The sequence below is a fragment of the Equus quagga genome, chromosome 9 (assembly GCF_021613505.1).
Source record: "Equus quagga isolate Etosha38 chromosome 9, UCLA_HA_Equagga_1.0, whole genome shotgun sequence".
NCBI lineage: Eukaryota > Metazoa > Chordata > Mammalia > Perissodactyla > Equidae > Equus > Equus quagga.
Genome location: NC_060275.1, coordinates 114,290,704 through 114,306,495, shown reverse-complemented (window position 1 = coordinate 114,306,495; position 15,792 = coordinate 114,290,704). Strand labels below are relative to the sequence as shown.

The following is a 15,792-nucleotide window of genomic DNA, read 5'->3' as shown; positions in this document are numbered from 1 at the left end:
TTGAGATGTGTCCAAGCTGAGAGCTAAAGCCAGGCCAAATGGCTGAGGCTGGGAGATGTTCCAAGCTGAGGGGCAAGAGTGAAAAAAGGCTTAGAGGTGTAAAAAAGAGCTTGGCGCTTTGAGGATATGTCCCAAAGTGTGCCTTGAGAGACGAGAGACAAAGATGAGCTGACAGGTTAACAGGACCCAGGTCCTGGAATCCCTTAGACTCTTATTAAAGAATTTACTTTCACCCTGTGGGCAGTAAATAGGAAGCTTTTTTTTTTTTAATTTATTTTTTTGAGGAAGACTAGCCCTGAGCTAACATCTATGCTTATCTTCCTCTGTTATGTGGGACACCTGCCACAGCATGGCTTGACAAGTGGTGCATAGGTCCTCACCTGGGATCCGAAACAGTGAACCCCGGGCCGCCAAAGCGGAACCTGCGAACTTAACTGCTGGACCACCAGGCTGGCCCCAATAGGAAGCTTTTGAAAGACTTTAAGTACTAGAGGAACAGCATCAGCTTTGCGTTTTAGAACCATCTCTGTGACTGCAGGCCTAAGGGTAAGTGGGGAGGGTGAGTGGGGTCATCAGTTAGGAGACAGATCTGTTTTCCAAAGAAAACATGGAAAGTGGTGATCTTGGAGTCAGAACAAGGGAGTTTAGTGAATTAAGGAGGATTTGGTCAGAGATTTGTTGTAAAAATCCATGCATCCTAAAATAGTAATGTTTCTTTTTTTCTTTTCTAGAGATGATAAATAGCCAAGCATTTAAGTGATGGATAGTCAGAGCTGAAAAACTAGATGCATTGAAAATGTTGACTACTTAAAGCAAAGAGAAATAGTATCTTCAGGATGTTAGGTTACAAAACTAGAAATTAAAGGACGAGAAGAAGACCTTTTTGGCTGAAGACTCTGAAACACTATTCCTCTGAAGCTAAGACTTTTTCTTTTAACATTTCCTGGAGGGTGTATTGGTATGGAGTTGGGTGGGTAAGCACTTAACAGTGAAAAAGAAACCCTCCTGATATTACATAATTCGCCATCTGCCATCACCTCCCTTCTTGTGCCTATGACCCTCCCCAAACTGCCCTGTTGCTTGTAGGCTTGCTGAGCTGAGAGGCAGCCCTCACTCCATCAGCACCTCCTGGAGATGCCTTTGCATCCTGGAGAACTTTGCAGAGTTCTTGACCAGTTTGCAGAAATCTGTGTCTGTATCTATATGCAAAGGCTTCCTGATACGATACACAGGCATACCTCGTTTTATTGTGCCTCACTTTATTGCACTTCACAGATACTGCATTTTTTACAAATTGAAGGTTTGTGGCAACCCTGCGTTGAGCAAGTCTGTCTACACCATTTTTCCAACAGCATTTGCTCACTTCATGTCTCTATGTCACATTTTTGGTAATTCTTGCAATATTTCAAACTTTTCATTATTATTATATTTATTATGGTGATGAGTGATCTTTAATGTTACTATTGTAATTGTTTGTGGGTACCAGGAACCACATCCATATAACACGGCAAACTTAATCGGTAAATGTTGTGTGTGCTGGCTGCTCCACTGACTGTTCCCCTGTCTCTCCCTCTCCTTGGGCCTCCCTGTTTCCTGAGCAGCAGTTTTGAAATTAGGCCAATTAATAACCCTGCAATGGCCTCTAAGTGTTCCAGTGAAAGGAAGAGTCGCACATCTCTCACTTTAAATCAAAAGCTGGAAATGATTAAGCTTAGTGAGGAAGGCATGTCGAAAGCTGAGATAGGCAGAAGGCTAGGCCTCTTGCGCCAAACAGTCAGCCAAGTTGTGAATGCAAAGGAAAAGTTCTTGAAGGAAATTAAAAGTGCTACTCCAGTGAACACACGAATGATAAGAAAGCGAAACAGCCTTATTGCTGATATGGAGAAAGTTTTAGTGGTCTGGATAGAAGATCAAACCAGCCACAACATTCCCTTAAGCCAAAGCCTAATCCAGAGCAAGGCCCTAACTCTCTTCAATTCTATGAAGGCTGAGAGAGGTAAGGAAGTCGCAGAACAGAAGTTTGAAGCCAGCAGAGGTTGGTTCATGAGGTTTAAGGAAAGAAGCCGTCTCCGTAACATGAGAGTGCGAGGTGAAGCAGCAAGTGCTGATACAGAAGCTGCCGTGAGTTATCCTGCAGATGTGGCTGAGTTGCTGCAATCTCACGATAAAACGTTAGCGGATAAGGAGTTGCTTCTTGTGGATGAGCAAAGAAAGTGGCTTCTTGAGATGAAATCTGCTCCTGGTGAAGATGCTGTGAAGATTGTTGAAATGGCGACAAAGGATTTAGAATATTACATAAACTTAGTTGATAAAGCGGCGGCAGGGTTTGAGAGAATTGACTCCGATTTCGAAAGAAGTTCTGCTGTGGGTAAAATGCTATCAAACAGCATCGCATGCTACAGAAAAATCGTTTCTGAGAGGAAGAATCAGTCAATGCGGCGACAAACTTCTTTGCTGTCTTATTTTAAGAAATTGCAGCAGCCACCTCGACTTTCAGCAGCTGCCACGCTTATCAGTCAGCAGCCATCAACATCGAGGCAAGACCCTCCACCAGCAAAAAGATTACGACTTGCTGAAGGCGCAGATGATGGTTAGCACTTTTTAGCAATAAAGTATTTTTTAATTAAGGTATGTACTTTTGTTTTTAGACATAATGCTATTGCACACTTACAGACTACAATATACTGTAAGCATAACTTATATGTGCTGGGAAACCAAACAATATTTGTGCAACTTGCTTTATTGCGATACTCACTTTATTGCAGTAGTCTGGAACCAAACCCACAATATCGCTGAGCTCTGTCTAGATACTAGGGTTGATCAGGTGGATATTTAACTCTTGTGAATTTATGCTGCCAAAATTATTTTGATGATGTAAAAATAATTTAGAATTCTTAGGAGGTATCCCTTTCGTAATATACTGAATTTTTGGCTTGTTAGATTTAAGTGCACATGTACAGCATAACTGATTATGTATTAATAAAACTTCCTCAAAAGATTATTATCAAAGCTGTATTTCTGCTAATATTTGAAAGTGCTTATAAAGTTCATGTTTTGGAGCCTGAAAGTGTAAAGTGTATTTTGAAATTTTATTTTGGTATTTTTTAATATTCATTTCTAACATTGGTTTTGGTTGATGAGGTTAACATTGTCAAATTTCAAACTTTTTATGTATACAATTTCAGGCCATGTGTGAAGTAACCTGTGAAACATACACACATGCTTGATAATAAATGCATTTTCTCACATTGATTACATAAAACAACCTTTAAAATAGTGGGATGGGTATGATGCCTGTATTACAGGCAAAGAGACTAGTGCATAACAAAATGAAGTAACTTGTCTGAGCACACAGTGCTGGTTATGGAAGAAGGTGGAATGCAAATTAGTTCCACTCTGCTCTGCTGTGCTGCCTGGGGGAGGAGGTTCCCTGAGAGTTTGTGCTACTTAAACACAAGGGTTTATGAATGTTTTCTAAGCCTGTTGCTATTCAAAATAGGCTTACTTCATTTCTTCCTGAAGTGAAGACAATTACACGTAGTATATAACTTATTAATAGGTGTAAGAAATAATATATTAATTGTTGTGTATTGATTTAATATGTTTCCTGATCCACTTGTTTATGACTTAAGTGAAGTTGTCTTAATCCACTTGTTTATAATGAAGACAAAACAAAAGTTGTTTTGATATAAGAATGAAGTAAGTTGTGTCAGGATGTCATCTCATCTGTTGTCTGTGATAAGAACTCAGTAGCCCAGCTGCTGAGGGGCCTCGCTGAGGGCTGATCAGTAAGAACGTGTCTCCATATGTTCTTGGCTATGGGCATTGCCCCAACTGTGGCAAGGGGATGTTTAGACTATAAATACCAAGAGTTAGTGAGTATTATTCCAGAGTTTTAGTCTGGGCAAGACACCACTTTTCTGACCTAAATAAACTCTCCAAAGACCTTGGGGCATTAGCTCCTATGATGGTAAAGGTGACTCCCTCGTCGGTAGTAGTGACAAACCAACCGCACAGTGGCTCCATGAAGGAGATTAGTCTGCCTACCAACACCAGTGCTGTCATTCCCTAGCAACATGCCCTGGAACAATAGTATGATTAATCTGTCATTGGTTCGGAGCATGGTATGTTATGTTAGTTACGTCTTTGTTGGCTTGTTAAGAGACATTGTCCTGTCTGCTGTTGGCTTGTGAAACTATTATAAGTCCCACAGTGAACCTGTGTTCAATAAACTATTGGCAAGAATAGTCTCAGTCTCTGAGCATAATTTTGCCCCCAAAATGAAACAATTGGCATAGTTGGCAAAACTGACCCAAAAGTAATAATAATTAAAATTGGTCGGTGCTGTGGGATATGTCATACTCTATTACAAATTTGAAATGTAGATTCATAAATTATGTTAAATTTATAACTTACCAAATTCTAGTAAAGCCCATTACTGGATTGACAAATTTTAAACTTAATGTACTACTTAACCATCTATGGCATCCTGCTAAAATTATAAATAAGCTGTGAATGGACAAACTGATGGAGCTGTTCAGATACTAACATTGGCCATAATAATTACTACATAATTACTGCTACTTTACTGTGTTATAAACCATTTGGAATGCTCTATTAAGCGTCTATAATAAAACATACTTTGAGCACAATTGTGGAAGGCAGAAGGACGTAGCAAACATGCCTTGCTCGTTAACCATACCAGCATTACTCAAGAGCTGCTTTAGGGGTGGAATGGATTATATATTAACTTCTGAGGACCCCTGGAGACCTCTTGAAGACTTAGTCCAGACAAAAGTTGAAATTAAGGAAACTCCAGGTCGGCCTGATCACCCAACGCAGTGAGTTATATCCTATATTAAAAAGAGCAATAAGGAAGAAATTCCAGCACTCTTATTAGGAACATTACTAACATAGATGTTGACAGGCAGAAAGGAAAAGTGCTAGCACAAACAGTGATCTCCAGAGTAGGAAGAAACTCAGACCCTTTTGCTCCTAAGGGCACAAGTCTACGCCCTGAGCACTATGATTTTTATTACCCTTTTGACCCCAGTAACTTTAACCTACTAGAAGCTAGACCCATGTAAATAGACAAAACTACAACAAATGATAATATGGAACTAATCAGAGTTATTAAAGGGAGAGCTTATACTAGACAAGAAATTACAAAAATTAGAATGGAATTCCAACAAACTGATTGGGACACAGAACCCGGTGGATATTAGATTTATGGTCCAGAGGAGGACACAGCCTGAATCTCATAGGAGCAGAGCTTGTACAACTTGAACCCATTACCACTGATGCTTAATTTAATCAACACTTTTGAGCATTTGGAGAACATAATACTAGTTTACAAAGATCTTTGTTTGGGGAGCAGCAACCTGGAGATTAAGATGGCCTACCTAATATATTATCCTTTAAAACATCTCCATGGAGGGGCTGGCCCCGTGGCTGAGTGGTTAAGTTCACGAGCTGCGCTGCAGGCGGCCCAGTGTTTTGTCGGTTCGAATCCTGGGCGCAGACATGGCACCGCTCCTCGAGCCACACTGAGGCGGCATCCCACATGCCACAACTAGAAGGACCCACAACTAAGAATATGCAACTATGTACCAGGGGGTTTTGGGGAGAAAAAGGAAAAAAATAAAATCTTTAAAAAAAAAAATCTCCATGGAAAACAGCAAAGGAAGCTACTAATATAATAATGAAATTAGGACTATTGACTATAATTTATGCCAGAGACAGACGCTTTCACTGCTACAACCAGAAACAACCAAACAAATTTAAAAAGTCATCCTGAAAGCTGCATCCACTGCTACAACCAGAAACAACCAAACAAATTGAAAAAGTCCTCCTAAAAGCTGTATCACCACAGGACAGAACATCATTATTTACAGTATTTTCAGGCACCAGGAACACAGCAGAGCTGATTGGCTTGCTGAGAACAGCTGAGGAGGAGCAAAGTCAAGATCAAATCAATAGCTTTAACACTAATATATAGAGACAAAACAGGCCTACGCCTTATGTAAACAGATCTAATCAAAATAAACCATATAGACCTAAATCTATGAGGCCCCTTTGGCCACCTAAACTATTTGGGTCACCACCCTTTAATCCAAATTATAAAAACAGAAACTCAGTAGAAACCCCAGAAACTACTTATAGTGTCAGACAAATGGAAGTAATCTACCTTTTAAAGGAAATACACCTACGGAAAGTAGGTCCACTAATGCATTTACTGTACATAGTAGCTCCTTTATTAAACCCAATTCCATTAATAAACAAGCCACTGATAGGGGAAGGAGAGAAAACCCAATGAACCCCCTGTAGGGATTCAGCATTCTCCATCTCATGGCCCATGCGACCATCATTTGTTGCAGGGGCCATGTAAATAGAAACCCCATTTGTAACCCTACATATAGTACTATGTTATTAGATACAGGGTCTCAGTAACAATGATAGAAGGATATTCTACTAATTTAGAATACTTTAACAATAAAAAGGGACTCATTGAAGGATTAAGAGGAAAACTAATACGTGGGTACATAGATTCCTAACAATTGGTGATAGATCACCCATTAAGGCTAAATGCCTGTAGGTCCCAATTTAGAAAACATTCTTGGAATGGATGTAATAGGACACCATATAACAAGGATATAACAATTCCTAAAACTAATTTGGCTATGGCAAAATGAACTGCAATTAAGCTGCCTGTCCCATCTGAAATAGTAAATATACCCCAATGCAATCTTAAGGGAGGACATACTCAAGGAAAAAATTCAGGAACTCCTAAAGAAACAAATTATTGTGCTTACTATTTTCACCATATGATAACCCAGTCTGGCCTGTTAAAAAGCCAGATGGATCATATAAATTTATAGTATTTATAGGATTTAAACACTCTCCAAAAATTGAGGGAGCACTCCCAGATACAGGCACGATCATAAACAATATCACCACTGGATCCAGAAGTTATACAGTAATGGATTTATCTGAGCTGTTCTTTGCTGTTCCATTTGATGAGAAGAGGCAACCCATGACTGTATTAACATGGGAAGGTAGACAGCATCAGTTTACTAAGTTATCACAAGGGTATCTTACCAACCCAGTGACAGCACACAACCTAGTAACACAAGACACACAAGCCTTTCAGGAAAACACAAAACACACAAACCATTATTTCTTATATTAATGACATCCTTATTTATGGTGATAACTTAGAACAGGCTAGGGTCAAGATAGAGTTCACTGAATTCCATACGCTCAGGATGGACAACCAACTCACGTACTAAGTCCAAGGACCCCAAACTGCAAGAAAATTTCTAGGCATAATTTGGTCCTCTGAAGGTAGGAAAATAGCAGACCTAGTCGTAAACAAGATAGATTGCATACCAACTCCTACCACAAAAGAAGAATCTCAGAAACTGATAGGACTGTTTGAATATTGGAAAACAGTACATACCACACAGGGATAATATTGAAACCCATCTATGAAATAGCTAGGAAGAGTAGGAAATTGAGATGGACAGAGACTCAAGAGGCAGTCTACTTATTTGAAAAATGCTGTAAGAACTTTAAACGCTTTGGCACCAGCTAATGAAGACTAAATATAAACTAGAGTGCCTGTAGTCACAAGGACTAAAACACTAGAACCCCAAATTTTACCCAGTTGAGTTTTGGACAAAGAAGTTCCCATGGTTTGAGAATAGATGCTAACCAATTGAAAAGCTCACTTGGGTACTCTTTGAGGTACTACAAAATACAGAACCATTAACAGAAAGTAAACCAATTATGCTTAAACTCTTACAGCCTATTCTGGAGTGGGTGAAACAGACTTCTGACAGGGGGACTACCCCTGACTGTAAAGTCCTAACATGGAAATGGTATATTTCCTAGCGGACCATACGAATGGATGGTTGACCATCTGCGTTAACTGAGGAAATCTGAGCAATGCCAGTAGTGGACTTGCCAGAATTTCTGAGGAGTGAGCCTATCCAAGCTCAAGCAGTTGGGCAGCAGGGACCACCATGGTCCACAGCACTCAACAGTGCGTGGTTTACAGATGGGTCAGCCTCCATGATACCATCCCATGCTGACAGGCCACAGCCTTGAGGGCTAGTGACAGTGTAACCGTGACAGAACCAGGCTCAGGAGAATCAGCACAATACACTGAACTAATAGCCATAAAATTGGCACTTGAACAATCTGTTAAGGAAACTCAAAATGAGGTATATCTTTTTTCAGACTCGTGAGCTGTAGCTAATGGACTAGTTCTTGTTCAGGAATGTGGCAGGAAAATGACTGAAAAATAGGAAATAAGAACATAAGGGGTAAAAACATGGCAGAAAATAGCACTGGCTGACATCTCCATGTTTATCACATGTCTCTGCACATCGGAAGGACAACTCTGAAATAACTAATAACCCTGTAGACAAACTCAATAGGAAAACTAATGAGGATTTCTAAGATCTTTTCTCAAGAAGCACAATGATTCATGGCTAAGGAGGAAACCAATTCAAAGCACAATGATACATAAACGAGAAGGACAATGGAATGTAAAACCTGAACACATAGATATGCCAGTCGATAAGATCATTGCATGGGCACATCACAAAACATGTCATGCTACCATACACAGCACTAGAACGTGGTTAGAGAAAAGAAACATGTATATACCTACCAAATACCTCCAATTTCAACTTGAGATGTGAGAATTGTCAAAAGTTTAAAGCTTGAGGGTCATTAATGAATATTCCAGATAAGGTTAAAGCTGACAGAACCCTGCAAATAATACAAATTGATTATATAGGACCCTTGCTTCTATCAGCGAATAAACTGCATGCACCATTGTGGGCATATGCTCAGGAATGGGATTACCCTATCCTTCAAGAAAAGTGATCAAAAATTCTCTCTTCAGAGCACTGGAATTTGGATTGCTTGCTACAGTATCCCAACGATCATAGAATCAGACCAGGGCACCCATTTTATAGGAAAGCTAACTCAAGATTGGGCCAAAAACCAGGGCATAATAGGGAACTTCCAGTTATCCCACAGCCCAGCTGCCTCTGGATCAATTGGAAGGTATAATTGCTTGCTCAGGAAAAAGCTTAGGTTGCTTACTAACAATCCAGATATGAAAGCTTGGACTAAAGCCGTCTGGGAAACAGCAACATGTCTAAACCATAGATGTAAAAGGAATGGAAAAACTCCTATTGAACTAATATTGCAGGCACCCACAAAGATAAGAATTAGCACTATCAACACCCTCGAATCTAAATTAAAAGAAATATTAATTTAAAAACATGATATATATAGTACTAGGGAAACTATAGTATCTGCCATTAATAAAACCTACTGGGTGACTGAAGGAAAAGACGTATCAAATTGAAAAAAAAATTAAAAAGACATATGAAATTAAAACAAAATTGAAAAAGCAAATTAAAAAGACATAGCAAATTAAAGAAAACAATATGCCTCTATAAAATTTTCCAGCATGAATAGCATCATCTTCAATTGTATCAGCACGGGATGCTGGTGCTAAAAAGATATTTACTCTTTATATGATGATGCACTTTAAGTGCACTTAATAGTAGACACATTTTTGTATCAGATGCCTAATACTTAGCCTATCATGATGCAAGGTGATTATGCTCAAGGCGGTATTGGCAGTAATGACCATAACAGCTATAGATTTTCTTGAGTAGCAAGAACAACAAGGAAGAAGTAGAAATTTATAGTACACTATTTTTATTTTGCAGGCATGAATCTGCTCTGCATCTTGAACCCTATAAATATGGCTAAGTGGGTCAGTGTGGCATGCTACCTGCTGGCCATACTATTTTGCTCATTGTTCATTATGGGATATCATACTCATGCAGCTATGCATGTTCCTCCAACAGCTCCAGAAATAGCAGTTGTGCCACCATTCCAAAATGGAATGCCACCTGTGGTCCAGAGACAACTCCACAGTCTGTGACATCCTCTACTTCCTCCACAGAACACCATCCTGTCACCTTATTGCATCTGAGGACTCACCTGCATCACCAAGCCCATCCTCTCCACCCCATCTTTCACCATCAGCACCATCTACTGGCTGGGGAACCTTCAATCAGCGGAGAAAGCAAATACTGAGGGAAGCCAAGGAAGCAGTAGAAACCTCCACTTCAATCTCCACAAGCCTCAATGAGGATCCTGAAGAACACCCCCATTAGACACAGGCTCGGAGGGTGAAGATTGACCTAAACTTCTAACTGCCTCTTAGTATTATACCCCAGCACATATACCAATACAACCAGGTACTGGCTTTTGTACTCTTCCCTTCCCTTCCCTTTGTGAAGTAGGATCAGCACTGATACATTTTAAGGACTGACTAAAAACAACGCACATCTGATTCGGATCTACTAAGTGTTTTAGCATACTATTGCACTAGAGCAGCTGCACAATATACAGAATGGGCGCTTGGGTGCCCACAGCCAAGACCCATTTCAAATATTATGGCCACTCAAATACTAGGCCATCTTGCTGCTCTTGCTCATTTCAGAATTTGGAGACTAGTTACTCACCCATTTGGTATCCCTAGGCATTGTATGTTGCTTAAATTGCTTATTATCTTATGTTTAATGGGAAAAAGCTTATATGCACCCAGTTCCAGCACAGCTACATTTCTTGTGCATATCAACACTACCACTGATCCTTACCCAGTAGATCAAAATCTTGTGCGATATAAGGCAAATATTTGGCTTTAGCAATAGACCGAACTTGGCTACAAGAAATTACCAAATTGCCTGCATACACACATACTAATAAGGATGTATTAGAAAAGATAATTAAACCATTATGTATAAACACCAGTTTAATATCCCATGCTATGATAGAATTAAACATGCAGTAGGAAGAAAATTTCATATACCATGTTGGTTGAATATGATCAAATATACTAAAAGAAATACAATGGAGAGATTCTATGTGCTCTCTACACACAGACCTCAAAAGATTCATTTGTAGAAATGTGGCAGTGCTACACCCTTGCACAATGCTCTTTGAGTACATTTCATCAATTGGCAGGGTAGAAAATGACAATGCTAGTGACAGAGAACCACAACTAGATACTCACAGGACATGTGACTGATATTCAGAGACATCACTCAAAGGCCTGTATCACTTAGCTATGTGACAATGGGTATCTGCATGGGATAAGGTGGAGAACCATGATTATTATTTTTTTATTATGAAAATATCAGAGAAAATACCACTCACGCCACTCAGACACCCACCATACCAATTGATATAGTCAATAAGGTACTTATTGATTCCACCAAAACGATACCCGAAATAAATGACAAACTATCTCTACTTCCATACAAACAGTGTCTATATTTAGGAGTCCCATGGGAATGCAATACCACTGATGGCAGAAGTTAGACTTTGTGTCACAGAATGGCCTAACCTGTTCCGCTATGGCAATCTAACCATACATGAAACACCTCTTGCCACATCCCTAGCAGAATTCTTTAACCCTTACACATTTTTTACAACATGCAGTGATTCTCTTACATATTCTTAACTCAAGTGGCAACAGAATTTTTCCATTGGTACTAACAAATCTAATTTATGAAACATGTAAACGTGGCTTATCTCATGTATTTAAGTACCCAACAGCTTACTCAAACAGTAAGGTAATGTTACAGTGTATAACAGAAAGATCCTTTCTGTTTAACAAATGCTATAGAGATGACTGTAGGCTAGGAAACATGGTCAAAGCAAAACAGTCTGGAAACCAAGACAGAAGAGCATTGTACATGCACAGACAAATATTAACAGAGTAATGAAGATTGGGGAAAATAGAGCAAGTTGCTATACACAGTTCCTCTGTGTGCTCTGATGCTGTATTAAATACTTTTGCAGGACCAGACAGTATCACCCTTTTCATACTCATACTGAAGGGTTATAAATTATTAATTTGGTGTTGTAACAAAACACATATAAATATTTTGGTGCCATCTATAGACTATTTCTTGACTTTTACCTTGCAAAATATTTCTAAATCTTCATGTGGGGATGTACCAAACAATGCAACTGTGAACCAAACATTAATGGTGATCCATGCCTAAGGTCAACTATTCAACTTTAAATTTTACAAACAATATATCCTTGAATAGAACATATGAATGACATACAAATCTCGTGAGTATGAGCCACAGGCAGATTGCTCCTTTAGTGATGAGACAAGAATCTCGGAACCAGTTTCTGGGATGCACACTGGGATGTACCACGACTAATGTAGAGATAAATACCGCTAGATGGGAAGCAGGAGCATGGTCATGTCAGTGTAAAAAAACTGTATGATAATAATATGTCAAAAATTGCCAATTGGAGTAAAATCGTGCTTTATGGAACAGACCACATGAAAAATTAATAGGTGACTGTTGAAAAATGAGAGTGAGAAGTAAAATATTAAACTAGAAGATTTGAACCAACCTAGAAAAACTGTTAAAAAGTAATAGAGATGAGTTTATGGAATATGGAATGTGTAGTTCCAGCCATGGGTCGTGATGATACTCTAGGGATAGACATTGTCACAGTGCATCCGCATGAAGACAATTGGGCAGTTATATCTTTAATTATAAATATGCCAAAATTTTGTCACTTCCTACACTCCCAACTTACGCTGTTTAATCTGTATTCGCCTATTAGAATAGATCCATGGACACTATGTCCAACTTTAAAAGAACAGAGACACCTTATAAAGTGTGTAGAGTTCACAGAAGAAACCTAGCTATAATACATGCCGTTCATTAGACTCAGGGGTATACCTCTGCCTTCTAGCTCACACCACAGATTTCTACCTCAAGAACTTGGGAACCTGTGTTAGTAAAACCTCTCACGGTCATGTTGGAGCCCACAGTAGTGACCTATACCTTGAAATTTAATATACAAGTCTTTCAAGCTGGATGTGGATCCCCAAATTGTGCTCAGTTTTATCTGTCTTCATTTATGCCTGATTTACAACCTTGCCCAAAACAGATTTGCTGAAAGGAAGAAAAGCCTTACAGTTCCTTATTGGACTCTTAGGAGGTTTAATTGGAGGAGCAATGGCAGCTGCTTTTTCTCAGTTCCAAATTGATCAAATCACATTAGATTTTAAAAACTTTGAAACCAAACAATCTCAATTTGACACACGTGCAATGGCAGCATTATCATAGTTGGGTACACAGATGGATACAATTAGCAATTTATTATAAAACATAAATGAATTTCATAGGGAAGTAAATATAGCAATAGAGAGTCTACATAAAACAACTGGAGAAAATGCTAAAAATAACAAAATACTATAAAAACAATATAAAAAATGTTTCTCTCAGTGTAGATTATCAATTACTGTGGTTAAGATTGGTTGATATGTGGAAGACTCAGAACAGCTGTAATCTCAGGGCAGTACTGGTCACCTGAGATAAGACAGTCCAACCAGCAGTAGAGTAGATACCACACATCCTAATGGTCGTGATTCCTTGGGCATCTGTGAAATGAGAATATTGCACTAAAGGAGGAAACATGACATTGAGTTACCCCACTTTTGCAGTTCCCAATTTCAAAAGGGAGACGAGCCTACAGGCCACAGAAAGCCCCCGTATGATAGAAGGAAAATGTGTTCCTAAGGATGTGTTAGTGGAACGGAATCAAAGTGTCCTTCTTATTGCTAGACCTTTGGATATACCTGTGGTACAAGTACCCATGACTATGGCCTTGATGCCTCCTCAACCAGTTAAATATAGTATGGGAAACTGGGCCGTGATAGTATACTCTAAGCCAAACCTTACCCTAACCTGTTGGATTCGGGGGGAACATAACACAAAATAATGGGATGTGTAGAAATAGAACAGGTAATGAATGTAACAGTAGGAGAAAAAAGATATTATTTAAGGTCATCAGAAGATCAAGGAACCATAAAATAACCAGAGAAATGTTTCACATTGGACCTCCTAAAATTAATTTAATAATTGTAAATCATATATTAGAAAACTTAAGACAAAGAACATCTAGAAGATGAGACTAATAAAGTCAAAATAACTTTGCAGAAATTGAAAACAGAACAAAAATATGCTTTTCCCAAAGTTATGACAGCTTTAGATTCTGATGTAATGACAGTTGAGCATGTGCCTAATGATGCTATGCAAGATTGTACCCCCTGCAGCTTTATAAAAATGGCTTTTACATGGAAGTGCAATGGTCAAGGAAGCTTGTGAGTGGTTGAAGAAACTTAATATTTGATCTTTTGGTGATTGGATATGGCATCATGTTAAAGAGTTCTTTACTATACTTTATTGATAATATTGGGAATATGGTTCCTTAAAGTGATCATGAAACTATAGTGTAAAAGAATGTGTGTCAAAGGAAAAAATACCCACAAAATATGATTGCTTGTGATTAAGATTGTAAGTGATTTAGAATCACAGGGCGGATTGATATTTTTGTGAATTTAAATTTCTACAGGGCATTAGGCCTTGATAATTAATTGGTGTGTGAGTGATTTAAAATCACAGGGTGGATTGTTGTGTACTGGTTTAATATGATTTCAAATCCACTAGTTTATGACTTATGTTGTTTTAATCCACTTGTTTGTGACAAAGACAAAAAGAACATTATTGTTTTGATCTAAGAATGAAGTAAGTTGTGTCAGGATGTCATCATTTCATCTGTTGTCCATGATAAGAACTCAGTAGCCCAGCTGCTGAGGGACCCCGCTGGGGGCTGATCAGTAAGAACATGTGGAGAAGCAACTATCACAAGGGGGCATTCAGACTATAAATACCCAGAGTTTGTGAGGATTATTTGAGAGTTTGTGTCTGGGCAAGGCACCACTTTGCTGACCTAAATAAGTTCTCTAAGGACATTGGGGCATTAGCTCCTACTGTGGTAAGGGTGACTCCCTTATCAGTGGTGGTAACAAACTGCACAGTGGCCCCATGCAGGAGATCAGCCTGCCTACCAACGCTGGTGCTGTCGTTCCTTTGCAATGTGCTCTGGCAACAAGGGACTTGTTTTTGTGTTGGCAGGTGGACATCCCCTCTTGGTTGGTCAAGCCATCTCTCCTGAGTGCCTCCTCGTATGAAAAGCTACACCTCAAACTAAATTTGGACTTTATTCGTTTCATCTCTTCTTGCCTTTGTGTGATTAATCTGTCGTTGGTTTGGAGTGTGGCGTGTTATTTTTTTCATGGACTTATTAAGAGACATTATCCTGTATGCTATTGGCTTGCAAAACTATTATAGACCCCACAGTGAACCTGTGTTAAATAAACTATTGACAAAGGCAGTCTTAGTCTCTGAGCATAATTTTGCCCCCAAAACAAAACAATGTTTGTAAAATGTTTATGGGACTCTTTATTTTAAAGTGCTATTGTATAAACATTAATTTTTTAAGTGAACTTTTTTCAGTTTTTTCACTCTGACTTTATTCTAGGAGTCCTTGGAGTAATGTTTAAAGCCTTGTGCATTATCTGTAATGCTAAATTTTAAATAGGTAATAAGTGAGCAATAGAATCTAAATATATGGAAGAGTATTGAATGAGGAGGCTGGGGATGTGGGTTACTGTCGATCAGGAGTGTGCCCGTCAGTCCTTGAATTATGATTTTATCCTGAAGGTGATGTTCCTAAAGGATGTAAAGCAGGGCAGTGATGTTCCATGGTAGGTAGGGCTGTTAAAGTAATCAAGGTCTGATGTTACTGCTTGGATGAGCAGTGATGAGAGAGAAAGGAACAGGTTGTTGAGATATTTAGTTATACCCATCAGAATAT

At 38.9% G+C, this 15,792-nt stretch overlaps 1 protein-coding gene across 1 annotated transcript; it reads left to right on the top strand.

Annotated features, from left to right (window-relative positions):
- Positions 1–1,350: 1,350 nt before the first annotated feature.
- LOC124245058 (tigger transposable element-derived protein 1-like) lies at positions 1,351–15,427 on the top strand. Its single transcript, XM_046672184.1, has 2 exons — positions 1,351–2,628; positions 9,897–15,427. Exon 1 carries the CDS (start codon positions 1,525–1,527, stop codon positions 2,593–2,595), a length of 1,071 nt encoding a protein of 356 aa, XP_046528140.1. The 5' UTR covers positions 1,351–1,524; the 3' UTR covers positions 2,596–2,628; positions 9,897–15,427.
- The last annotated feature ends 365 nt before the right edge of the window (positions 15,428–15,792 follow it).